Source organism: Xiphophorus couchianus, chromosome 2 (assembly GCF_001444195.1).
Source record: "Xiphophorus couchianus chromosome 2, X_couchianus-1.0, whole genome shotgun sequence".
Classification (NCBI taxonomy): Eukaryota; Metazoa; Chordata; class Actinopteri; order Cyprinodontiformes; family Poeciliidae; genus Xiphophorus; species Xiphophorus couchianus.
The window spans coordinates 23,039,539-23,067,243 of record NC_040229.1 but is presented as its reverse complement, the minus strand read 5'-3'; the positions used below and the strand labels follow the sequence as shown (position 1 = coordinate 23,067,243).

At 37.2% G+C, this 27,705-nt stretch overlaps 1 protein-coding gene across 2 annotated transcripts; it reads right to left on the bottom strand.

Annotated features, from left to right (window-relative positions):
• Positions 1-174: 174 nt before the first annotated feature.
• On the bottom strand, positions 175-26,940 carry bmal1a (basic helix-loop-helix ARNT like 1a). Of its 2 annotated transcripts, none has more exons than XM_028041470.1 (20): positions 26,796-26,940; positions 18,717-18,898; positions 17,747-17,842; positions 16,014-16,161; positions 15,772-15,792; positions 15,584-15,616; positions 14,952-14,981; positions 14,396-14,553; positions 13,374-13,453; positions 13,184-13,276; positions 12,120-12,237; positions 11,595-11,744; positions 8,866-9,112; positions 7,813-7,919; positions 7,583-7,733; positions 7,408-7,487; positions 7,184-7,292; positions 4,862-4,955; positions 4,086-4,170; positions 175-3,994 (listed from the first exon to the last, which is right to left on the bottom strand). In XM_028041470.1, the coding sequence occupies exons 3-20, from the start codon at positions 17,790-17,792 to the stop codon at positions 3,837-3,839; spliced, it is 1,908 nt and encodes a 635-aa protein (XP_027897271.1). In that variant the 5' UTR covers positions 17,793-17,842; positions 18,717-18,898; positions 26,796-26,940; the 3' UTR covers positions 175-3,836. The 2 variants fall into 2 exon arrangements, with proteins under 2 accessions (XP_027897271.1, XP_027897264.1); XM_028041463.1 differs by having other exon boundaries at positions 17,747-17,810.
• Positions 26,941-27,705: the final 765 nt, after the last annotated feature.

The window sequence follows — 27,705 nt, the reverse complement described above, 5'->3', positions numbered from 1 at the left end:
TTACCTTTTGACATCCTCCACTGATCTCATCGCTTCTTTCTGCTCCTGGCTGAGGCGGATCTTCGTGCTGCTGGATGGCAACATCATTTAAAAATACAACCGGGCTGCTCTGATTGGCCGACCGAGGCCGTCGGGTAGAAACCACGCAGAATACAAGCGCTCAGACAATCCGGCTATGACAGAAACAAATAATTTTTTTATTTTAAAAATATTTCACTGCTGATACATACAACACACTCATCATACTCATATATATTTGCATAAAGTATACTCTTAACATGATAATATTTAAAGATTTGATACATTATTGTCAGGTGGGGAGAGTAATATAAACAAAGGGAAACACTTTCTTGTAGTGTGTAGAGTACAAACACTGAATCAGAAACCGAGTGGGACAGAAACGGAGGGCGCCTCGCCAGCTGCTCTCTGATTAGAGGGAAGAAAGAGTATTTTAAAAAAAAAAACAAAACAACTTAAAGAACTGCGAAGGTTTCAGAGTTAGGCATCAAAACGTACCGCCTGCATGGAAAAATAAATAAATAAAATAATTTTATAAGCCTGGATGCCATATTTGCTTTTAATCATAAAACAATGTTGGCAGAAGATGAAATCTGGATCATCTCGAGTTAAATAATTTAAAGGGTTACTGTTGGCTTTAAAAGGTAAAAGCATTTAAAGAGGAATGTCTTAATTTGACCATAAAAAATAAGTGCCATGCACTGCAAGAATCGTTCCAGAGGATGGCTCCCTGCTTCTGGTTAAATGTTGTGTTTTTGGTCGCCTCCACAGCTTTTGTTATGAAGCAATACATTTTATAGCAAAACAAATATTTTCAAGCTACAGGGTAACATGAACAGCTAGAAAAAAAAGGGGGGGGGAAGCCGCAGTTTTAATTTCCTGCAATTACATTTCAGTGATCTGGGGAAATGTGTCCCTTCTCCAATTTTTATCTCCATTATTTAACCGTGTTCTTAAACCATTGGTATCCGTTGATTTTTATTTACAATGTTTTCATCAGCAATGTAGACAAAAATAAAAGCTCATAATTGTAAAATATTGTAAAAACACACTACTAAACCGCAGTTTCATTTATTTTACTTCCAAAAACCGCTTGGGGGGGAAAAAAACTGCTGCTCTAAGCAGGATAACCAAGTGTCTTTGCATTGAGAGACATTGGAGCCATCATTTTATAACCTTTTTATATTTTGTCACATTAAACCTGGTTTTATTGTTGAAGAAAGCCATATAAAAATAAATATTGAAACACTGAAGGAAAACCTTTAGGAGGATTGACAATAGAGCAGAGATTCACCAACACGGAGCCAGAGCTATAACTCAATCCTTGCCAACAATAATCTGCGGACAAAAACGCATTGATTAGTCTGAGATTAATTTACCCCTCATCGGATTTTTATTTGAAAAAAAGTATTTGGAACCAGACAAAATGTGACTAAAGTCCAGGGCTATGAATATGTCTGCAAGGCACAGTTTTCTGACAGCAGACTATAACTTTCATATAAAAAAAAAAAAAAACTTAATGTTGTCAGAAGTCAAAGTAACTGTAATGTTGACTTTGAGGTACAGATAAACACGTTGCTCCTACATTTTCAGGTAAAGACTGATGAAAATTGCCAAACGATGAGGGGAAAACATTTTTTTATAAAAAAATTCTCCACTATTTAAAACTGAACAGTATTTACTGTGTTCTCTGTGCATGTTGTAAAGTCCTCTTTTAAATTAAAAAGCAGGCTTCCACCTTTAGTATTTAGCATTTCTTAGATTAAATAATTCCATTATAAATAGGGGGGGTATATATAGTTTTAATAATACTGTCAGAATACTAAAAAAAAAAAAAAAAAAAATCTTTAATATTCTATGTTCAATGCTTTTCAGAAATAAGCCACGTTTATTTGCAGAATCCACTTTTGGCTTTTTCCACACAGGCAGGTGTCGAGATGCTCGAACCTCTTCTAAGTAAAATAAACTCGTCTCGGTGGCTGGGTGTGTTCTGGCGAGGCGATGAGGTTATGTTGCAGATAGCCATGATGATGGAGCAGAGAAACAGACACGAAAGCAAAACTTTACTCAGAGGCTCTATGTGGCCGTCTCTAACGAAGGTGGTTATTGATCCGCGACTGGATCCGTCTCATTCAGCAGGTAGTTTGATTGATAGCAAAGTGCAGCCAACGCAACATCTGCTCACTTTTAGGAGTCAAGTTGATCGAATTTAAGACAGTGAACTTCTTTTTCTTTTAACTTCACAAACTAAAGTTGTTTCATCAGGAAGGTTATGAATGAAATTTGAGCCAAAATCCGTCGAACAGAACAGAATTTAATCACATACAGCCTGAAGTGTTTCTTTAGAGCAGATGGAGGATGTGAGAGTGGAAACCCTGTGACCCATAGTCTATTATTCTTAAAAAGAGTTGAAATACAAATATAGATATAAAAAAAACCCTGACTCTATAAAGCTTGTTATTGGATTAAGGTCTGTTTCTTTGCTGCAGCAGTTTGGAAAGCAGCTGTGGCATTCTGATGGCTGAAACATTAGTAGTAGTAGGTGGTCTTCACAAGTCCCCTTCAGGTTTATGAAGAAGGATGTCATTCCTCCGCGTCACACCGACAAATGAGACCAAATCAACATATAATTGCTTCACCTGGAATAAAACTATTGCAGCTGAGCTACAACCAAATCTTTGAGGCCAGCGGATGACGAGGTTGGAGGGAGAAATGACAACCGTGTCACTTTAGCAGAGCTTTTTAAACGTTGAAAAAGCATCGAAGGACTGGCTTCCCTTGTGTTTTGGGGACCTGATACGACGTCTAATGAGCCACATGGATTCTAGGATATCAATTTATGTTTTTTTTAATCACCGTTTCATTACGTTTCACGTGAAGCACTGCAGGCTGTGTTGGGTTAAATGTTCTGCTTTTCATCCGTTTGTCAAATCGAACGCAGAATAGTTGGGAAGAAACTCTTTTTACGTACATGTTAGTTCAGGAAACGTCAGCAAGGCGGCTTTTTAAAAATGATGCCCAAAACTAAAACTGCACCTTGCTTAATCAAAGTAAACTTTCAAACCGATTAAAGTTTGCTTCCAGCTTGCTGGAACAGCCGTCTTTAGAGGGTGGGCGCTTCATTTGTACACAGTTATAGGGAAACATGGACATAAACGACCGCAGCGTAGAGCGGAAATCAAGCGCTCCCCACTGAACGACACTTGATCCCACAACAAACTGCAGTCTTTGAAAGTGTCAGGAGTCTTGGGTGGGTTATTTTTCTGAGAGGGGGTGCGGGGTTGGTCATTGACCTGTGTTTGTTGGTGGGGGTGGAGGGTCCCAGAGCCACTGTTGGACAGGGGTCAGTCGGAGAAGGAGCATCCTCATGTTAGCACCACAGTTCTGTAACGTATGCTTCCATGATCTGGACGACTCTGCCTCTCGCCGCGCCTGCCTGACGAGGCGCCCGATCTGCAGGCAACCAACACCGGAAAAACGATGCGTCGTTTTGGGAGCTTTGAAATCCCCCAACGGTTTGTCAGGCCCACCTACGAGGAATGATGAATCAAAAAAGTAGGCGTGAAAGTCTAAACAACCGTCCAGCCTGAACTGGAGACAACATCTCTTCTGGGAATAAAAATCTTCAGTATTTACAGACTCAAAATACTCTTTTTAAGACGCCACTCTTTTTTTTTTTTCGGTGTAGTTGTGTACAGATGGCAGGAAACAGGAGATCCAGTAGAGGACGGGGGGACAAAAATAAAAAAAATAAAGAAAAAAATCTGAATGACTGAACTCTCTCCATCAGTGGCTCCAAATCTTCCCTTCCGGATTCCTCACAAAGGCCAAGGTAGGTCGCTGAAGTCGACGGGGCCGCCGAGGCCAGCGTCCGCCTCCAGCAGGGACATGATGACCGCCATGGCCGCCTCGTCGTTGCTGGGGCTGCTGGAGCCAGGCTCGTCCATAATATCTATGCTCAGGTGGGAATTATCACCTAAACAGACAAGAGGGTTAATGAGAAAATTATGTTCAGGCACAAAAACACAGCAGTCGCCTAAAGTGTAAGTAGTAGTGTCGCGACTCACTCATGATGGACTGGTTGGAGTAAGGGTAGCCCACAGAATCGGGTCCAGGGATGCTCGGCAGCTCGGGGGTCCCACCGTTCTGAATCTAGAGAGACCAAAACTCACAGGTTTAATGTGAAAGCAAGACAAGACGCTCTTCAGAAAGATTCCTAAACTCATATGTGGATTACAACATCACAAGAAAGAAAAAAAAAAAGAACAAATGTTGCCTTTTAAATGTATTTTTTTTTACTCAAATTTATGTTGTGTAGACTTGGAATGCTATTGGACAGGAAACGTGCATATGAACTTCCCCCAATTGACCGAGTCAAGATCTCTGTGAATTTCTACACCTGATTATTCTAAAAGTAATAAACAGTTTTCAAATTTTGGGGGCGTGATCTTTACAGCACTGAAAATGTGCTATATAAATACAATTACCTTCCCCTACCTTGCAGAGTCTTGAACATATGTCATTTTTATTACTTTTGCAGAAAACGTTATATAAAAAAAACCCTGCCTTGCCATACCTTGTGTGATTACATATAGAACAATTGGGATTCTAGGTATGAAAAATGATGTGAAACCAAAGTCTCAGGATTAAAATGTTTGTATATAAATTGCCTGTTTCTTTGTTGGCAATAAAGTAAAAATAAACTGAAAACATACCCATAGTAAATAATCCTATAAAAAAAAAAATCAACAAAGTTGAACTTTTTTTTCCCCATGTTTTTCATTGTACGGCTCTTGCAGGGTTAAATTAAACCTCTGCCGTAATATGTGTCATTTTCTGTTACCTTCTTGCCCCCCGGTGAGCAGGTGTCGGGCGGAGGGGTGCTGGTTATATTCAGAGGGCTGGAACCACAGCTGGAAGGAGATGAACCTCGAATTCTGAGAGAGAAACAGACACCTTCAGTTCTCCTGAAATAAAATACACTCCCAGGCCTCCAAAGAACAAAAAAATAAATAAATACAAATTCCAGCTTTGTTCATTTTAATTTTGTAAAAACGGACAAAAAGATTCAACGATACAGACGACCTGAGATCGAAAGCCACACAAACAGCTGCTCGTTGTATTAGACACACATTGCAAAGGGAAAACCAATTTTTAAAAAAAATTATAATAAATCACATTTTATTTGTGTATGCACAGCTTGCAAAGCTGGGTTTTGCAAGCTGAATATACCCAGAAAGACTTGTAAGAATGTATGCAATTACATTTTTCATGTAATGGGAAAACAGCCTGTGGTGGCAAAAGCCATTTCTATTTAATAATTCAGCATGAAGGGAAAACATACACCGTTCGTCAGGGTCACGCTGACTGGTCAGTATGAGGAAGTCCCATCACTGACCTGTCGAGATGCTTTGATTGCTTTCATTTACATCCCAGTAATGGAGTCAGACTGACTGACTGGATGGAAGATTAGTTTTAGATATCCTACCAAAACAGAACTTTGCCAATTGACCCAGCATGCTAGCGATGTGTTGAAAAAACAAAATGCAGTTCAGATAGTTACTGAGTCTTACAGGGTAAAAAAAAATAAAAAATCTGCTGTTTTCCCCCACAAGTCACAGCCAACAAACTTTATGTAGTAGTCTTTAGTAGAAAACCGTCTTTGTTTCATTAGATTAATCAGTTTTCCAGCTAAGTGTGTCAGACACTAACGCAGACACCTGCCTTATAAAAATATCCCCACAGCTCTTCCAGGTTTTTAACCTGTCATACAGTTTGCATTAGGCGCTGATTGTAATAATGGTTAACTACAGAGAAGATCTTTCCCATTTGAAAGGCCTACGGTAAACGGAAACGTTTTATGTGCATCCGGCCCGAGGAATGAGTCGTAAAAACTTGGGAGGTTTTATTGAATTTCACAATGCCGCGCTCTTTTCCATCAGATATTCATGCAAAAGAACCACAGTTTCCATCTTACTGTATGTATTTTAATTATAACTCAAACATCAATTCAGTTATTAACCACACATGGAAATCAGATATTTAGTAACTTTCCTTTTCTACATTTCTTCAAAGAGCCGTTAGCCCTCTTAAGAAAAGATATTTTTACTCTGTGCGCGGTCCGGAGGGGTCGAAATGACCTCGCGTGCAGTTTTATGAGTTGTACTTTTGTGTGTCGTTTCAGGAACTGACAGTCTGATGGGACAACGTCCCTCCACGCTTTCCTGCTGTCCGACCATCATTAGTGGCACAGGAGGGTTAAAGTTAGTTATAGCTGATCTGCAACATTTTACAACAAAAAACAGAAGGACTTAACACCTAACAACGGACGAATAGTCAACTTATGATGCAGTCAAGTTCCATAGAGTCCTATTAACGACTGAATTATTGGCTTCAGGTGTGTTGAAGCAGACAACAGTAGCGGGACATCATCCATTGAAGATAGGAGCTTAACGCTCTTGACCTAAAGCATTCTCACTCACTCTACTCTGCCCCTTTTTGTGGACACCATGAGTGTTACCCAATCTGTTGTCTAGGCAACCACATAAGTGTTTATGCTACTCCACCACCTCACGTTTGTTCCCATTTATAGTGAGATGATAGTTTCCACACCACTGCAACAATACACAAACTCACTCACCTCAGACTCTTCAAAGAGTCTGAACTATCCTTGTAGGAAGCACCAAAGATTTTTTTTAATGTTAAAATTAACCACTGTAAACAATAAAACCCTACTTCTGAAATATGTCAGTGGAGGAGATTTGACTCCACTGGGCTCTAAATGTGCACATGCCACTGTTTGAGATTTAAGTCCTTACAATAAACTCTCCAGCAACATGTTGTCCTATTTCTCCCAGTACTCACCATGCGATGACTCCCCATTTACTTCATGGTTGGTATTTTTCATATGATGAAGAATGATTCAGCACAAAACTGTGTGAAATTATATACCAAAGGTCAAATTCTGTTCACAATTTCCCCACAGATGCTCCCGCACTGCCAGCTCGAACAAAAGGCTTTTAATAGCGGTTAAATCGTGCCTTGGCTTCACGTAACCATCTGCCTTACGAACCAGGCCTCATTGATTTTCCATTACAGGAATATCTGTGTTTTCCTGCTTGATCGGTTTTGAAAAATGGCACAGGCTCGATCTGCTCCCCCTCACCTCTGAATCTCCATCACTTCCTCCGCTATCATGCGTCCGATCTTCCCGGCTCCCGCTCTCGTGCCGCCCGGGATGCCGGGAACGGTCTGCAAAGCCCGTCTCCCCCCGCCTGCAAAATCGGCACGACAACAGGAAATATGTCCTTTATACAGCGCAACAACATATAGGCTCACCCCACAGGGTATGCTTCAGTGTTAGCATGTTTCTCTTTTCAGCTGTTTTACCCTCTGAGGTTAGAACGCTGTCCATGCTCTGTGGAGACGCAGCCGACTGAGGGTAATCTGATCCTTCCATTATCGGACACCTGCAGGGGGAAAAGCACAGATGGAAAGATGATCCGCCTTCCAGTGCGAGGTCTGCAGAGATGAAGCTAAAGCTTTCGGGTGTGCGGATACTCACGATACGACTGTGTTAGTAGAGACGATGTACTCCACCTCCTTGGTCCAGGGGTTCATGAAGCTGAACCATCTGCTCCTCAACGTGATGAAGGAGCCATCTTTGATTTTGAATTTGTAACAGTTGGTGTTGATCTTTTCTCTCATCTGCAGCACTGAGGACACAGAAACCACGATTTATGCTTCCCCCCTCCTCCAATGGGATTATTACTCTGTTTCACTTTCAGACAATACCTTGTCTGTGACACTCGGCCAAGTGGCTGATGTCATCTTGGTGAAAATATTCGTAGAAGGAGGTTCCGAGCAGCTCTTGGGGAAGGTAGGCGAGGATAGCTGTTGCTCTGGAGACATGGAAATCATTGACTTTAGGTCGATGGTGTTTTGACTTTTGACAAGTTTAATACAGAGAATGTAGAATGTTTTTACCCCCCAGGAAAATATTTGATGACTTATTTTTGCCAGTAGGTCTACTGGTATTAGCTGCAACTTTCCGTCAACAACTAAACTAAATACACCAACCAAAAGATCTGCTTTAGAGAGCAGTTTGTTTCAAAGTTAAAAATTAATGTTTGTGAACTGTTCAGGAGTTGTGAAGTAACTTTAAGCTTTAAGTGATTAATGTTTCTTTTCTGGTTAGATTTTCGTTCGGCAATTTCCTGCTGAAAATCCCCTTTAGTAAAGAACTGATTGGCAATTATTTTCCCCTGATCAGATCTGACTGGTGAATAGCAGGTAAGTTACTGGAAATGACCAAATTTCTCTCTAAATGCATCAGAGAGAAATGAAGCGCTTCAAAGAAATCAAGTGTGATTTGATGCACTTGATTTTGAATTTAGTAGAAATCTGATAAAGGTTGAGCACAATAGAGATTTATTTATAATCCAAGGCACAACAAAGTGCTATTATGAAAGGTTTCTGCCCTTAGAAACAATGTCATTGTCATTAATAATATTGTTAACAAGTCTTTAAGGCAGCCACAGTTAATGATTTCCTCTTGTCAAAATCCAACAACAATCACACAAATTTTGTGTAAATGATGATCATTAGTCCTGATTTTTTACTTAATAGCTACATATTAACTTGCATCGTCACCATATCTGTAATAATCCTTATAAAACCTGGTCATCTCAAAATGAGAAAAAAAGAAAATGTTGTAATAAGACTTTCATCTTTCAAAATACACGTAAAACATTTCGGCATAAAAACCAAGCAACGCAACTATAAAGTAAAACCTAATTATATATATATTTTTTTGTCCCCCCAAAAAAAAAGACTCCCCATTCTCACCTCTGGTCGACAAAGACAAACTTGCCGTCGATGGCGTGCCTGGAGACGTATTCTGTGGGCTTCACCCTGATGTCGGCCGGGCTAGGCTGGGGGATGATGTGGGGGTGTAGGCGGCCGATGGCCACCAGGCAGCTCAGGTTGCAGCCCTCGTTGTCGGGCTCGTTGTCTTCGTCCAGCCCCATCTTTGTGGGTGGCCAGCTTTTTAGGTACCCTGTGCTGTGGATGGTGCAGAAACTCTTCCGGTCAGCTGAAATGAGACAGGAGTAAAAGAGAGAGAGAAAGAAAAATTAAAAACATTAATAAATCATTCCTTTGTTTAAGGGTTGAAATTACATATTTCAATTCAATTCAATGAAGTTGAAATCAAAATGCTTGAATTATGATAATAAATTCAGATATGTCCAAAAGTATCAAGAGATGTAAAATCCAAAGTTGGATATTATTACTATTATTATTCAAAGGCCACAAAAACCTATTAGAATCAGGTCAGACAACTAAAACAATACAAAACAGTCCAGGGGGGGGAAAAAAATCTGTGTCAAAGGTCAAACCCTCAACATATTTTAGTGATTTCTGAGGAATTTCATGTGAATATAAGATATATGTTTTTATGTTCTTATTAATGTAGATAAAATATTTAAAGAGCAATTATTTGCTTATATGTCATGTCTTGAGAACCAAATAACGAACCTATTTTAAATACTTGTGTTAGCATGATACACATTTGGGTTTCATGTTAAAATTTAATATCAAGAAGGTTGTTGTTGTTGTCTTATAAGAATAAGTAGGGATGTCAATGACAAAATTTACTGAAATTTTTTTTTTCTACAAACATTTTGTAAGCTTAAATACAAAAACATAAAAAAATACTTTTAAATGAGAAAATAATGACCTAAATAAATATGCTAATTGTATATACACTATTTACCTTACTTAGTCATTAATGTTTAAAAACTGCATTTCTGTAGACTTCATTATTTTAACGGGAAGTGAAATTTTTAAAAATTCCAACCTGGCAAACAAAATGTAGGTATCAATCCTGTAGTTCTTTTCATGAAAGGTAACAGTAAACTATTGCTCATCTTTTGTTTCTAAAAGTTTATGCACACAAAAACATATTTTAGCAACAGCACAGAGACTCATTTCTAACTAAATCTATCAAGTCTAAATTAGTGTATTTTATTTGTTTATCTGAAGCTGCAAAAAAAAAAAAGAAAGAAATCGCAGACTAAGGAAGCAGTGCAGATTATTTAGTCTCGAGCAAGAAATGGACTTTCTTACTTTGCTTATTTGAATTGTAAATTTGCATTAGTTCGCTCAGCCTCTATTCAAAGCAATAACCACTGAAACATATTTCCTTTAAATAGGTAGCTTAGTGCATGACAGAAGCTTTCTGGTACCAACACAGAACAACAGGAGGACGTCAAAGTGCATCACATTAAACTATTCAGTGGAATGTTAAAAATAAAATAAATTTACAGTGGCTTTATCCATTGTGCAGAATGACTTTACTCTGCAAATGTCTTCACAAATCAATGATGCTTCAGCAAATCCCACCACTGACTAAGCTGGGTCACACACAACCATCTGAGTGACTCATTTGTCCTCAGGCCTCCGCAGCACAGAGACCTTGTTTCAGGAAAACCCTCCGATGATCTAAGGAAGATTTTGTATTAAAAGCCAATGTAAAAAAAAAAAAAGAAGTTTATGCTGACCAGATTAAACACACATAATGGTGAATGGAATACACTTGAAAGTGGAGAATTTAGGTTTTACTGAGACAAGATTCCTGCAGGCTGGTCGGCAGTGGAAATGCAGAATATTGACTATAAAAACACCTCATTCAGCTTTAGTGGAAGGACTTCCAATGCACTGGGTGCTGCAAAATAACACAGAGTGATTTCGCCGTCAAATATCAAGCTTCACACATGACTCTCAGCAAGGAGGTCATAAGTTCAATTCCAGGAAAGAACCTTTTCAATGTGGAGTTTCTATGTTCTCTCTGTCCCACAGTCCAAAAACATGTACGTTAAATCAGTGTTGTGGACGAACGCATCCATGAGCTGAACTCACCTTTTGAGGAATTTAAACTGAACGAAACAGCTTAAGTGTGAAACAATAAGTTAATAAAACTGTTCTCTCTTTGGGGGCGAAATAAAAAAATTACACTTAGGTTCTATGGCAAACGTTGCATGCCCCACAAGAATGTCAGTTGAATCACAACAAAAAGTAGTTTTACAAACTTGAGTCAGGGGCAGCTGGATAGAAATGCACACCGCACTGTTCAGATTTTAAACATGTAAATCTGAAAGCCATGCAACAATTCCCTTTTATTGTGTTATTGTATATCATAGGAAACAACTGCAGTTAATGCTGCTGTATGGTAGGGAACTTTCTATAAAACCATAGGTGAACAAATTCAAGCAGGCAAACTTCCTCTGTTTTCTAAAGGAAAAACCGATCTGTCAACTGAAGTGTGATTCCTTTTTTTAGCTAAAGAGGCAACTAAAAATAAAAAGACATCAGAAAATAGAAGCTTTTAGTTTTGCAACAAAACTACATCCTTTGAATGTGAGGTAAGGTGAAGAGAGAACTATTGGCAATATAAAATGATATAAGCCAAAAAGTAAGTTATGAAAGCAGCACAAGAAGGCTGCAGGTGTTGCTGTAAGAAACCTGAATTCATTTTGGTTGACAGCTGTAGATGTATGTTTTTAATTTCTTGCTACCTTTCTTCTTGGAGCAAGTGGAGGGGAAGTCTTTATCTTCTACTTTGACAGAAGGTCTGTTGCACTTCATCCTGCAGAAGAACGACCGTCTGGCTCCAGAACAGAGTCGAGATGGACCGGGAGTGATATCCGTCTTCACAGGAAGACCGGCTGAAATTACAAACAATTCAAATTAGGACAAAAGCTTTGAAAAATGCAATTTTTCCCACGTTTCATAAAAGATTTACAATTTAATTGTAAAGCAATCATCCTTCTAGTATTGCTGAGACAAAATCCAGTTGCTAGTTTTAGCTGTTGCCCATTTTCTGTCACTTCTTATTCATCCAAATAGGCTTGGTAAAATTTCTGATCTTTTTTTTCCCCAGAAAGTAATGAAGTTGAACAGTTTGTTTCTTGTGCCTGAATATTGCTGACTGTGCCAGGGTTTTTTCCCCCTCTTGGGATCGCAAAGCAGATTAAGACGTAAATTCAGAGGGAGGATCTCAAGCTTTGCAAAACAGATGACATGCGTTTGTCCTTGCTTACTTTTAGCGTCAATAAGTCTCTCTCGTGGCGCTGTGTCTGAGGACGACAGCTGTTCTTTGACTTTAGCGATGTCCTTGGGGTGAAGGTAGTCAAACAGACTCTGACCTATCAGGTCATTCTTGAGACGACAGCAGAACCAGATGACATATAAAAACAAAAAGAAAGAACATATGCATAGTTTAACAACACTGATAAATTTGTAAGCTCTGCGTAATTCAGTTGTTTTACTGTGACGACAACATGCAGCGAGTTGTACAAATTGTATCTTCCTTTTAGAAAGCAAAGTGAGAGTTATGCTACTGTATCAACATTTAAAGCAGAAAATGAAGATATTTTCTTGAGAACATCAGATATATCTTACAATTTACCTACTTCTAGTATATTATTGCTTTTATTGATAATGTACAGACTGTGTTCTAAGGCTGCTGTTATAAATACTCTGTGAGGGAGGCTAAAAGTTATCTTCATCTGAAGAATTCATGCTTGTTTTGTTGTGATTAGCTTCTTCATCTCAGATGAACATAGTTAAGATCTTGAAAGTTGTTTTGTCTCTAACATTTTCAATATTATTTCCACTTTTGCTTTATAACTCTGTGTATAATCACTTAGAATGTTCTGCATATTTCTGAGCTTTTAACACATTTTTTATGTTTTTAAAAATTTTATATGTAGAAAGGTGAGGAAACAAATGTTTTTCAATACTTGATTTACCTTTTTGTTTTTGTCATAATTTAGACTTGGAAAATACCAAAGGTAATTCATTTTCCCCCACTCTAAGAACCATATCCTTGTTTGTTAAACATCTCAAACTGCACTCCACTGCACATTAATATTATGTTTCCCTCTTGTTAAAAGCATGCATTTCCAATAAATGATCCGTTTTACTGTATAGTGATTCAGTTTATGATGTTATTTGTACTCCAGCAGTGATATCTTATGAAAAGGTTTCTGAAAATGAACAGCTTCCACAAACATTTGCGTCATACAGTGTATCAAAAACTCAAAATTGATCATACATGCAAATATTTTATCCTCATGTCTCTCCATTTTACATGTCAGCATACCTGGCTGTAGTTCAGAATCTTGTACACAGATTCGGAAACAAAAAGGATTTTGCCACGATCGCAGCCGACCACAAACAGGAAACCATCAGCAGCCTGCGTCATAAACGCAAAACACAATTATAGAGACAGCTGTTTAATGCTTTGTCTAAACTCGAACTGTAAAACTACTGCAGGAGCATTACTCACTCACCCTTAGTATCAAATGCTTCAGTTCATCATCTGACAGAAAGGAAGGTTTGTAGTTTGCCTCTGTGTATGGGTTAGCTGCACCTGAAATCAGAGCATCAGTGGATATTCAAACTGCACCTGCGCATGTAATTATTTCTTTTCATGTAAAATTCAAAACCACTTCTTTTTAATCAACTAACAGCAGCTGAACTTCCTTTTAACAACCAATACAGTTCTATATTTGAAGTAAGTCTAATAAAAACTCGCCCAAACAAAAGTGATCTAAATGTTTGCGCAGCTGCTGAAATTTCTGGCTTTCATAACTAATTTTCCATCCCCTGATCAGTTTTGGAAAGAACACACTTTGATAATCTTTAGATTTTCCAGCTCTTTGGAAATGGGAGATTACAAATGACCAAACGTTCTGTCCTTGTCAACAAGAGCAAACGCCCAGGAACTATGTTATAAAAAGATATTCCTGCCAAGTTTCCGGAAACTGATTTTATCATATTAAAAAAATAAAACTGGTAAGAAATGATTAATTTAAAATGTTTTTTTCCCCTCCTTAAGATCAAATAAAAGGTGAAATTGTATAAAATTCTTACTCTGAGTAACAATTAAAGAGATAAGAAGACTAGACATATTCCACTGTATCAAAAGAAATGAAAACATTTTAACCTACTATAAAGTAATTTTATAGTTGTAATAGAAATAAAAATAATGATAATAATGATATTCTGCTATTTAAAAAAAAATACTTCTGTATTTCCATTCAAAAATGTGAAACTCATAATACAAAATATTTTGGTTAATTTCAAACTCAGGCCTAAAAGAAGCCCAGTTAATAGTGGCCTTCACCTAATTTGCACTGAAGCCTCTGCTGTTAATAATGATATTTAAAGTTTTCTAGATGCACCTTTGTAAATCAACTGTACACTTCCAGATATCTACTTTTTTTTACTTCCCCTGTATTTATAATAGAGACTTTACTCTCTCAGCAAATGTTCATATACCACTAAAGCACATCTTGCCCCTTATGCTAACCTCTGAGTGTCTTCATGTGCTGCACCGCCATACGCAGGACCGTCAGCTTATCCAGTTTGCGGGACATTGCGTTACAAGTGGGTACAAGAGAGGCCAGCTCGTCAATGAAGCTGTTCATCTTGTCTCTCCGACGTTTCTCAATCTGACTGTGAGCCTCTCTGTGGGGAGGAATAGAGAAAACAGTTACTCTTCTTGTCAAAACAACTAAATCCAGAATTCAAAGAAGTGAACTAATTTTCCACAGAGCCGAGTTGCTTTCTTGTACTGTGAATTAGCAAGCCAATAAAAAAAAAAAAAAATCTTTAGGTAGGCAATTCATCCTTGATTGTAAGAAAGCCTAAAGTTGAGGGAAACTGACCAACTTGTCTGTTCTGCTTTCACATCAACAGCATGCTGTATCAGATTCTAATTAACCATTAGATGTGCCCTTACAGGGCTTTCCTTCCTAATAACTACGTCTTACAAAGCTCTGTTTTCAATCAGGCCAGTGGCACTGAGTCAGTGAAAGAGAGATTAGACAGTAATGAGAGAGAGGAAAGAAGAGCAGCGTTTGTACCTGGCATTCTTAATCCTGCCCTGGTGGTCACTGCAAAGACAAGAAGAAGCATTAGAAAGGAAAAAGTGATCCTGCAAAAAACCATTATGGTTTCTGCAGGTGCACAGACAAAAAAGTGAGAATAGAAGAATTTGGCCCTCAGCAAACCTAACAGGTTCTGTAACCTCATTTTATGGTTAAGCAACAAGGTCAATGGAAGATTTTATTCAACTGTACAATCTGTCGAGCCCCGCTTCACTTTGTCTCTTTAAAGAAGGCGCAACAATGGGGACAATTTCCACTCCACCCAATTCTTCCTGCTTAGAAAGAGGTCTTGATTTTGTATTTTTTTTCATATGTAATCATCCTAAAGGGCTGGAATTTATTTTCCAACAGTACAAGACAATTACTGACACTTATTAAAGACTTCTTAAGGAGTAAAATAAACCAAATGACATTTGTGTAGTATTTAGTGTAGTAATAATACTAGTATTTTCCAATCACTATGTACACTATGGGTAAGAAAATGGCTTAATATATGAAAAAAATAAGATCTAACATAATAAACTAATTCAAGAAAATATTATCTATTTAAAATATCAATGGAGAATAATTAAAAAGCCAGAACTTTACAAGAAAAAAAAAAGTCTTACCTCCCCAGTTTATCCTTATCTGGATCCATGTCACTAAGATGGAGGGGGAAAAAAATATTTCACTGGAAAATTTTAAAACAGCAACAGAATTTCAGTATAATTAAATACCATCGTTGAATATAACATTTGGTTTATTGATATTTTCAGACTTGTTATAAATAAATTAACAGAATATTGTTTGAACTTACTCAAATGAGAAGCCATCAATTCTGAAAAAAAGTAAACATTTATTAATAATATCACTGAAATGATGAGAATGTTTACAATGTCTAAGATGTGAAGACACACAAGATGCAGGTGTTTCATTTCCTGTGTTAAACAAGAGCTAACAGAAACAGATGAGACGGAAACATGTTTCAGTCCATTGCTACGGTCTGACTATTTGCTGCTATTTGAAAATGAACAAACTCTGTGGTGTTTGTATCCTTACTGGTAGTCCGTGCTGCTGCCTTTCCTCTTGCGGTTGTAGTCCATGCCAGGCGTGCTGATGGAGCTGGAGATGAGATCAGTGGAGCTGGGGGACATGAAGTCAGTCATTGTAGACGAGATGTCCATCCGCTGGTCTGCCATCAGGTCATCTGCAGGAGTTAGAGTTACCAAAAACTTTAAAATACTCAAAAGTGATTTGGGAAAATATGTTGTGGTAGAACTATAGCTGCTTTTAGCACCAAATAGTAGATGGCTTCTTCCTCAGCATCTGATTCCCTAGCATGTAAATCACCATCTGTTCTGAAATCATAATGTGCTGTGAGGTTTGCACAGTCAACCTGGAGCAATATAATCAGATAACAAATGTTGAATTACTGCTGCAGCCCAAATTAGAATATGATTAAAAGAATATTTATTTCACCAATCCAATTCTAAATGTGGAACTAGGACAATAAATGGATTCATCACACACAGAGAGATGTTTCAAGTGTTTATTTCTATTAATATGGTCAAAAATGGTTTAAAGCTGATGGAAATCAGTTCTTTTGTCAGAAACTGACTCTGAATATTACAGCATTAGAAAAATAGATTAAGGAGAAAAAAGTATATTTTGGCCATTTTACGGTCAACACAATCCAGAGCGCTGACTTGTCAGATGTTGAACTGAATGTTACTAACACTATACATAGCAAGGTTCAGCCATTAGTGGCCCATGCTAAGAAAGATGGTTGTTAGCGCTGTATTTAAAAATATTAAAGTCTGATGAAAGGAAAAAATACAATTTTGTAGAAAGAAGGTTCTTATGTAGCAGGAATGGAAAGCTTTAAGAGGATTGTGAAGCCACAATTAACATGTCAGCATGCCGCTTACTGATTGCCTCTGTATAGACGACATTTATGCAAAAAGAATGCCAGCAAAGTATTGAGTGCATAAACTGTATGTGTACATGGCTTTTAGCAGGCCACGAAGTTATTTTAATTTTCTGAGGAACTAAATTCTGGGTTTTTATTACTTTTACACCATAAACGAAGGAATTAAACAGAAAAAAATCATAGTCACTGTTAATTACAGAAATAAGTGTAATTTATTAAGTTCTGCCTTTCTAGATGTGGGTGCTCTATAATCAAAACTCAAACTCTGCAGATTTGCTCAGAGCCTCTGACAAACAGCACTGATAATTGAGGTCTAGGTACTTTTTGCAAAGCCGGTAATTTACATAAATATCAGCAGTTTCTTGTCTACATCTGTGCATGAAACCTCAGTTATATATGAGCACAGTGTGCAAGTGCAAAGAGACGGTAATTGGTTTCCAGAGCAAATTTGAATTGGGCAAATGTGCAATCTGTAAATTGCTGTGATTCACTGAGTGCAAACATCCTGTAACGTTTCTGTGAATCAAGCTCTGAAGATTTAGTCTTCATCACATGCTCTCCAGAAAGGAATAAGTAAACAGTGCACAGGTGAGTCAGACCAACAGCAAAAGTTTCACAGGAGTGATGATTGTTATGACTGAGTGTTCACATTTGTAGGCACGATGCTGACTAACAAACCACAGCATGTGCAGGACTAGTCATGTTTGTTCTGACTGCAGAACTCTCAAAATAATGATGTTTAAATCACATCAACTCTGGAAATATCTGCAAAATCTTCTAGAGTTGAATAAAATACTGCATGTAAGGAAAACTTAAGAGATTTACTGCTAAAAGCTGCAGCGTGTAAAGAGGTCACACTCACCACAGATGTTCATCACAGCCTCTGTATTAAAATCATCTCCTTCCATCCACTCTTGAGCCCTCAACTGTAGACACACAAAAGGATCCGTTTTAAGACCTTCAGACAAGAGATGTGGAGCTTTTATAGTCAAAGTAAAAAGACTTTACCGTTTAGCAAGTCAGACGTTCTAGTAATCATAAAATAACCAGAAGCAGCAGGGTTCTTCAATTACTAATATAGTCATCAGTAAAGGAGGTAATCTGTCAGATACAACCAAACAAGTGAGTAATCTGTCAAATTAGCTCATTATTAATTGCTGACTCAGATTTTAGGAAATTGAGGTGGTCTGGCTGCAAACTGAGCCAAGATCATTACCATTCCACCATTGTGCTTTAATGTCAGTAAGGCCTTTCATGCTAACTTGCAGTTTTCGCTTTTCTTTAAACCTGCAGATTAGTAACATAAACAAATGTCTGCGTTTTGACCCGGTTTTTACACAAAACATTGTTCCAAATAATAATAAAAAGACTTTAGTTCATATGAAACTTTGAAAATTGGTAGCAGTAACAATAGACTCTAAATTGTTGGAGAAAAGACTCACAACTCTTCCAAAAAAAATTTTTTTATATTCTTCTGCATCACTGAATTAATATGCTGGCAAATGGTCATACCTATAAAGATGTATATTTGAACTGAAAATACTTTACTGCTAATCTTCAAAACTTTGCATTACAAAGTTTTGAAAATTTCACAGAAACTAAAAATTGTACACAATCAGTTCATGATTGTGTATGAACTGATTACCATTACAGGATGATGCTACAATGTAATGATCTGTATGATTTGGCATTTGTGATCCATCTGAGTAGGAACATTTCAGAAAGGATCACCATGTTTCCTTAATTTACCTTCAGTAAACACCTAGTCCACATTTGTTATATTTTTGGAGGGAACTTGTGGAACAAGTGGAAAACAGAGCTGCTTCAGATACCTGGAAAGGAAACTTGAACAGGCTTCCTGGACGCGCCTGGTGTCGTCTGGATCAGTCTTGTCCACTTCGTTCTGATCTGCTCCGAGTCTGGTTTGATTCAGTCTGACCTACTTTCATCCGCTTTGATGTGGTTTGCCTTAATATGATCTGATCCTTATACAGCTGGTCTGGCCTGTCTGCCTCTAAAAAGAGGGGGGAAAAAAGGGAGTCAAAAAGTAATCTCTTGTAAAAATACATAATAAAAACACATTAAACATACGTAATCTGTGCAGTTACAGTGGTTTTATGCAATTATTTGAGAATCTTACTAAAACTTCCATGACGACAAAACCAGATGCTCTTGGAAACTTGTCTGTAAGGTGCAAACACTCGTTCAAAAAGAAAGGTGGCTCAAGCTAAAAAGACTTCCAAGTTATTTTTTGTAGTTCACATTCAGTCCTTGTGTTTTGGAGAACACTATCTGATAAAGCCTGCACATTTTTTTTTTATCTTAAAACAAAAGCAAGCATGCCTGTGCTTTCTAATTTCAAGTCCAAGACAGCGGCGCCATTTCTGCCAACTGGTTTCTAGGCAGCTACATGCAGAATGCCAGTGAGGGCAAAATTTGTTAGATTTTAGGGGAGTGCAGATATAAAACATACCCTATTTCCTTAATTCATATAATTATTTGCCCTTTATCAAATAAGTCTATACAAAACTTAAAATATTCATTTAAATATGGTCGATAAAAAGAGAGTTAAAGTTGGGAAAAAGGTCTCCCAAGAGTCTAAAGTACTATTTTTGAGAACCACTTTAAAATGTTACAAAAATTTCTGCCCCTTAGCATGTAAAAACTGAAAAAATTTATTGGGGAAAAAAGTGGCACTAATCAATATTTATACTATTTACCAGGAAAATGTTTAACACAGAGAAGAACAAAAAAACAAGTTCACAAAAAGGCATTTAAAAAAAATAAATCACAGGCTGTTAATAATAGGTAAATGCATGACCAGAGCGCCCCACTACAGGGACAAAGCAGTGATCCAGAAGGGTGGGAAACCCACCATGTCATGATTGAATACTAAAAGGAACTGGTGCTGGAATGGAAACTGGGTCACTCAGTCTCTATGGTCTCAAACCAGTCAGCCTCGATTTCAATCCACCACCTACTTCTACCTCATCAGTGAGTCAGCAAGACATTCAGCTCTTTTCTCCCTGCTCCACACTCCACACCCACTCAGAAATCCACGAGCAGCCAGCAGACCTGCTGATGAAACAAGGAAGGATCCTCAGAGCAAAATGGCTGCTGGAGCTTCTCAACGCTTCCACTTCAATCATGACGGTTTTCAGATTTATTTAACGGGTGGGAAACAATTCAATCAAACATATCTGTTATATGGTCGACATGTTTTCACAAGGGCATTGTTGGGAAATTCTGTTGACAAAATTAGACATTTCTGGGGGGGAAAAAGATAGGACCTATGTGGAATTTCCCCTTTATAATTGTCAGAGGACACAAGTTGGCCTAATCTCCTTACAAATAAACAATTTCCAAGCTTTTCTGGGTCAAATTACATGAGTGTTTAGCAAGCATGGGAATGAGAACAACAAGGTAACATCTACACATCAATTAAAAACAAGGAGAAGATGGATTACAGCCATAAAAGCAAAAAATGCACATAGAGTGGCAGATGAGAAAAAAATAAGTTTTAATAAAAGAAATTTATCATTACCCACATCAGCCAAACAAAATTAAAGCTACTGACAGGTGAAGCAAATAGCTTTCATCATATTAGTCCAGTAAAATGTTGCTTACTGAGATTAAAGATGTTACTCTGACAAATGTTATCCTTCCAAGCACTTTGCAGGGCTATGTTTTTTAATCCCCTCGCACAATATTTATGATCAATCCCACTCGTCCCATCACTTTAACTGATCCACTTCCCACTTCAATTTCACTGAATGCTTTTCTGCAGTTCAACAAAAGGACAATAAATCAAATAAAAATCATAAACTGAGCCTGAGGTCAAAAACAACAACAAACAAAAAAAAACAAGCTTTAAAACATTTTAATATTTTTAGAACTTTCTAAACCACATGGAGTCTCTGATGATGAACTGGACTCACTCTCAATAAATCCTGAAAGCTTTGACAGCAAAGGTAAACAGCGCAGAAAATTTCCTTATGTTTTAGGACCGAGTAGTCCAAAAGTCTAGTACTGAGGCATCATGTTATTTCTTCATCAACAGACTTTGGACCCAAATTGATAGAGGAATCTTCCGCCTAACCTGAAAAATCATGGGCTAAGAAAAGAACAAACTGTGTGTATTTTTTGTGTTTTAATAGAGCTAATAAATTCAGGTTTGAGCCATTTTAAATGAACTTGAACTTAATTTCCACAACCAAGTGACATGAACAGTACTAATAATATTTTTAGATCCATTTTCATGTCTTTAGGGTCTCATTCATGTCTTTTTTCTATATAATATTCCATATTTATAAACAACCCATAGAAAAAAATTGCATGCATCTTTTTCCAAAACGTTTTTTTTTACTTTATTTTAAAAGAAAAAGTGATGTTATCTAAAAAAGACTGCAAATGTCTTATTTTAGACATTTGTCTAACACGATAAACTGTCTTTTTACAATGGTTTTGCACTGCAAAATTAGTTTTATGTATGTGGACAGAGGGCAAAAATGGCACTTAGGATTGTAAAGGCTGCAGACCACAGTCCTAAACACAGGCTTCTTTTAAAAACAGAAGTCCACAAACAGATTTGAACAGCAATGTCCTCATTTTCAGAGTTTCCTTTGCTAGAAGAATATTGGGAAAGGCTGAGTACTCAAAGTGAATAGAGCAAAGGTTGTTTAGAAAAATATTCAACCTCACCAGACAACTAAAAATCACATATGATGCTATTTTAACATCTGAACTCTGACAATAAAACAAGCCCGTGAAATAATCTCCAAATCAGGGGTGCCCAAAGTCGGTCCTCGAGGGCCAGCATCCTGCACGTTTTAGTTCTCTCCCTGGTGGTAGCAACGACCTTTTCAGCACGTCAATGTTATTCTTAGGCCTTCTAATGTCCCCTCATTTGATTTAGGTGTGTTAAACCAGGGAGAGAACTAAATCATGCAGGATGACATACAGGAGGACCGACTTTGGGCACCCCTGCTCTAAATGATCAGCCATAAGTCAATGAGTTCATCTTGATCAAATGTGCATGTGTCATTCTACTCTGTGTACTCTTTTGTAACTGTGTACAAAAGGTGACAAACCATGTTTAACATGTGAAGAAAAAGCATATGGTCAATAAGGAAGGTTCAATGCAGCCCTTATCAGACACTACATATCAGAATAACATGAATTGTTTGACTTGGCAAAGCTTTCTAGTTGTGATTGCTTACTGGTGGCAATAAATAAACGCTTTCAGGTGCGTGGGAGGGGAAGCCTTGTTGCTGATTTGCAAACACCTAATCAACAATCTGATCTCTGGTATTGGAACATGTTCCTGATCAAGATATTTTTCATGGATCAGTATCAGAACGGGCCACAGCATCAGTTGCACATCGCATCATCAACCGACCATCTTTGGTTGCACATCAGCTGCTCTATAGCACATCTGCTGTCAAACACTGAGCAGCATCCTGTCACCATGTCTGTGGCATGGAACTATTATAAAAAAGAAGCAGAGTAAGAGCCACTTAAAATGTTGGCAATTCAGGTCTTTTTTTTTAAAACAATAAGTTGTTTGTGATACAAGTATTTTTGATTTAGAAGCACATTGACTTTATTAGACCTAGATTAGCCTTGGTACAATTTATCTGTTTGCTTACAACTTTTTATGAAAAAGCGGAAACCCAAACAAGCAGAATGCTCATAAAAGCTGGTGGGTCTGTAAAAAGCTGCAATCTTCACTGTAAACTTTTATTGGCTTTAGTTATTTTATTAGCATGTTTTGATCTCTATGAACATTCCCTGCAATGGTTAACACAAGACCTGAACAATATCTGTGTGTAATACAACATGTCTTAATCCTCCTGTTATGTTGGTTTCTACGGTACAGCAAAAATGTTCATGGGTCAATTTGACCCGGGGAGTGTTTAATCATGCAATGGTGTCAGAAACTAAAAAATTCCTCCAAAACATTTTTGTATCTGATTATTAACTCCAATACTAACCATTTCAATCAATATTTGTGCAATGATGTTTTTTTTATTTCTCAGAAATTAAGGATCAATGATGACAACCTACTCATTTACTCATTTGGACATAAAAAATGGAATTTACATTTTTAATGTCCACTGAAAAAAACCTAGACACAAAAAAACTATAATTTCCTTGAAATTGATCTTTGGTAAATCTTTTTATATTACACTTTTTTTTTTTCAATGGGTGATCTTCATAATTGAATTTGAGACACACATACTGTTCAGGGTCAAATTGACCCACTGATTAAAATCAAGACAAATGAGTCATGCAGAGTGTATTTATGTTTCCCTCCACTTCTGCTGAGTGTCCACTCAGTGTGGGTGGAGTTTGTCCACAGGAACAGAAGAAGTTCTCCTCAAAAGTTGTGTGAACACCTGCTTTCTCGCAGTTTCCTAGTGAAGTAAAGAGAAGAGTGAGAAAGTGGGCTCGTGTGTGCCGGGGTGTGCATGTATGCGTGTGGTGTGTTTGTGTGGTGAAATATGGTTCATAGTTGCAAGGAAACATATAGAATTGGACATTTTTTTATCTTTTTTTGCACTTTAACCTGACTGCCGGGTCAAATTGACCCGAACAGTATCTATGTAAAAAGTAGACCTACGGGTTGGTACAAATGTGTAAAATGAATAAAATTTTAATTTATATGTAGAGTGCACTTATTGAGACAAATAGAAAAAGTTTCATGCAAAAAAAATACTTCCAACTATTTTAAAAAAAATGTTAAACTTTAAAACGGGTCAATTTGACCCGGGACATAAAAGAAGGGTTAAGGAATGCTTAAATTCTTCAGCAGGAAATATGTGAAGTGTAATACGTGGAAACTTGGCACATTAATAATATATTTGTCCAGTTGGTTTGGACAAACTACCCTTAATACCGTCCCCTGATTTACATCTTTGGGTTCCTGAGATGCTAAAGTTGAAAGTTTGGTAAGGACATTGTACATTGGTAAAGGGAAATTTTGGTTAATTGCTATCATCAAAATTTTGAGCACTAGTATCGCAAATAAATATTTTTCTTATGTTTTGCTAAAAGACATACGAATGACATTAATTGAACAGTATTTAGCTACATTCAGTGTTAAATGGCAGTCTTGAGCCAAGGAGACAGAAGTGGTGACTCAGCATTTAATTTCATTAATAAAGAAATGCAATAAAAACATAAATAGGTCAATGTGACAGAGTTTAATGACGTGATGATAACTTTAGTGCGTCACTGGCGGACTTGACGTTAGAAATGCAGACAATATGTGATAATCAGAGGGCACATTCAGACAACCTACAAGAGAAAGCCTTCCACCTCTCTAGCCACAAATTTGGTCTTTCTGTATGACTCATCAAGTTTCCATACTGAGAAAAAAAAAGAGAAATCACATAATTATACACAATAAGTCATAGTGGGGCAACCAGGCTGACCACAATTTTTGTAACAGTTTCTGTCGCACCACCCACTGTCCTACTTTTATCCTTGGCTGTCACTTTGTTTTTTTACAGAAATCACTAATTGTCTTTGTAATCGAGTCTTTATAGTCAACAGCTTTGGCAAATCATAACAGCAAAATTATGTTATCACAATGCCTTTGTGGCAACATTCCACCATAGATAAGCACTAGTGTATATTGCTTCTTATTTAGAAACAAAAAGAGCAACACGTGTAAGTCTGAAGTTCACCAAAGAACTAATTTCTGTCACGAAAAGGTTAATACATAAGCTGCTGATAAAAATAAAGCCACAAAATTAATGCCTATATTAAAAAACAAAAGTTGTAGACTTTACAATCTACCTGGTGTCAGCCACATATAGTCGAAATAAAACGACATCGATTTTATTAAAATCAATTTTACTATGCACGTTTACAAATTTAATGTTTCAAATTGGAAAACCAGAGTAAAAAGGTCCAATGAAACTAGAATTCCCAGCTGGAAATTCATACGTTCGTATGTTTCTTCCCAATCCTGATCTCAAATGCCAATATGGCCGCCTGCCACATAAAACCAAAAGCACCATCAGAACATTGTTTAACACGTTTGTTTATCATTTAAAAGCCTTCACACAGTAAAGCCACCTTGAATGTTTGCAAGTTCAAAATCCGGGGAAACTCATTACTAGTTTGTGTTGCTACTATGTGTTAGCTCGGTGACCGAGCATGTCGGTTATCAAATTCCACTTAACTGGAACACCATTAAGTTTCATTTGAGGTCATTAGCAGAGTCAAGCTCAAACTTTACAACTAAATACAGTAAAAGTTGCCACTAGCACTTTTCCTGGTCATCATACACTGCCGGTAGTGCAGAGTTCTCAAGATATTATTTTTCTGTGAAATTTATATATATATATATATATATATATATATATATATATATATATATATATATAAAAGCAAAAAAAACTGAAGTGTTTGAAACTCTCATTTTAGGTGTTGATAACTCAAATGGTACCAATGGTACTCTGACCTCTTTATTGATGATTACACTACTCACTTAAGTCACCTTAAAAAAAATAACAAAAAAAAACAACTTTCATTTGTAATTTTAGATAACAGTTGCGAGAATTTCCAGTGGCCACATAAATACACAAAAGGCATCTGTGCCACTCTATGCTATTATCAATTTTGCAGATGGGGCTAATTAATAATGTTTTGGTTAGAAACCAGACAATCAAATGGTTTTTTGATCATGTACCTATATAACAAAAAACAATCTATTCAAATCATATCCTAATTAATCCACAAAACATCCAGTTTCAAGTTCCATAAAAAAATAAATTTATTTCCTAGTTGTAGGGTTAAAATGCAAGGTGAATGTTTTGTTTCCAGGCAGAATATTATCTTGTTCCGTTTTTAACTATGAAAATATCAAATTATGCAGTTATGAAGGTGATATTTTGTGCTACATAAGAAGTCCACGGCAGATCAATTGGGTGACATTTACTTGAATGCAGAACATTTATTCAAGGCAGTTTGTTGTCGCACCAATATCTACAATTTCTTTCAATAAGGATTTTTGCATTAATTATGTTGGGTCGTAACTTTTTAAAGGCTAGAGTTTAAGCTACAGAAATAATCTTTCATCAGTTTAATTTTTTTGTTCTCCTTCAGAATAAACTCGCATACATAAATACATCTTTTGTCCACAGCAATGAATTAATCAGGGTCAAGTCCTTGTGTAAACAGAAAACAAAAACAAGCTCATGCTCAAAATATTACACAGTGAACATAATATCAACAATTTATTTTAAAGTTGGCAAATTTGCATTGATTTATCACCCTCGCGAGATTATCGCCACATTTTCATTATTAAATATATATCTATATATATATATATATATATAGCCATAGTCAACACCTCTGATGTGTCATGACGTTTTATAACCAAAAATACGAGTCTGCCCTTTCAGAGTACCGTGTCCTCACTGGTTAGGGAGTTCAAAAGTTATCGCAGCAGGATGGATGCTCTCGAAGACACGGTGTACTAGATGCCCACCAAGGCCTGTTTACATTGCTAGCGTGCTAGCAGCACTGAAAACTGAGGTCATGCCTGGCTAACATTTCAACCGGCACATACCTGTGCCCGACCGTAACTAAAGTCTCAACAATTTCTGGCAACAGTTGAAACCATCTCCCGGAACAATAGTGTCGTGTTCATCTTTTCCCCACATGTACAAATTGTCTCACTGGCTAATATTAGCATTTTGAAAACAGCTAGCAGCGGAACGCAAACTGTCATGACTTGGCCAGTGAGCTAACGTCCTTCCTTCTGCTCCACAAAACCGCACTGACATGACCACAGAGCTGGGAAAACATCGACGATATCCATCACGGATAAAACGCCCGGTAAAGCCGCAGATGCTTGTTATTAATAAAGCACAAAATCGACAGCATATTGTACTTACATGTACGATAAAGTCCGTCTGTCCATTGAAACTCGCTCGTAATATGCGATAGCAACACGGAGAACTGTGACATAAACGATTTTCAATCGGTGACCCAGTTTCTCTTCGCCGTCATGCCTGTCGGACCACTAACCTAGTTTTTCAACCAATGGTGTTCGCCATTCCGCCGTCGGCGTCTCTCAAGCCAATCAGATCCAAGTTCAGGATGGTGGATTGTGACGGACGCGGTAGCTGGCCAATCATGGTGAGATTTGAACGGAATGCAGAGGCCAATTTGTGTGTGAACGTGTTACGGAAAAAACACAATGCAACAGGCCATTTAGCTGGCTCTCTGCCCGATAGCCCTTATTATTACTTTCAGTCTTTAAATAGATTTATTTGCAGTCTTCTTCTATACTTCTATTTAGTGTGGATCAAACGATATATTTTATATATATTTAAGCATTTTTACTATTTTTTATTTTACATTTTGTTCTCAGTTTAGATTTTTATTTATCCATTTTAGATTTAGAATTTCATTTATCATTTTAGTGTTAAGTTGGAATGCGTTTTTAATTTTTAAATGTGTATTGTTATATTTCTCATCATCTAAGACTTCAAGAAAAAAAGTGTTATTATTTTTCATCCATCTTGCACAATTACGCCTCCTGCTGGGTATATATTCATACATGCTGTGACATTCTCTTGCTTAGGTGATTTTTTTTGAATGTGGTATGATTTTGGGGGTTTTATTTAAATAATGACACACCCATAAAACATAATGCACACGTCTCTGTTTAACCCTGTCATTATTCAATGTTAATGCAATCAGGAATATACACCATTTTAATATAATGTCCTCTTACTTACTAATAGTTTGTTAATGATGCTACTTAGCTATTTGATGCATTACTATATTCCATATTATACA

Bases quoted from the DNA above. Each gene is read 5' to 3' on its own strand.
- bmal1a (XM_028041470.1), bottom strand. From the start codon at position 17,792: ATGGAAGGAGATGATTTTAATACAGAGGCTGTGATGAACATCTGTG. The intron at 14,554-14,951 runs GTACAAACGCTG...TCCTCCCCACAG, and splicing joins GGCAGGATTAAGAATGCCAG to AGAGGCTCACAGTCAGATTG. The intron at 7,734-7,812 runs GTATTGTCTGAA...CTGTGTCCTCAG, and splicing joins GGCCGAGTGTCACAGACAAG to TGCTGCAGATGAGAGAAAAG.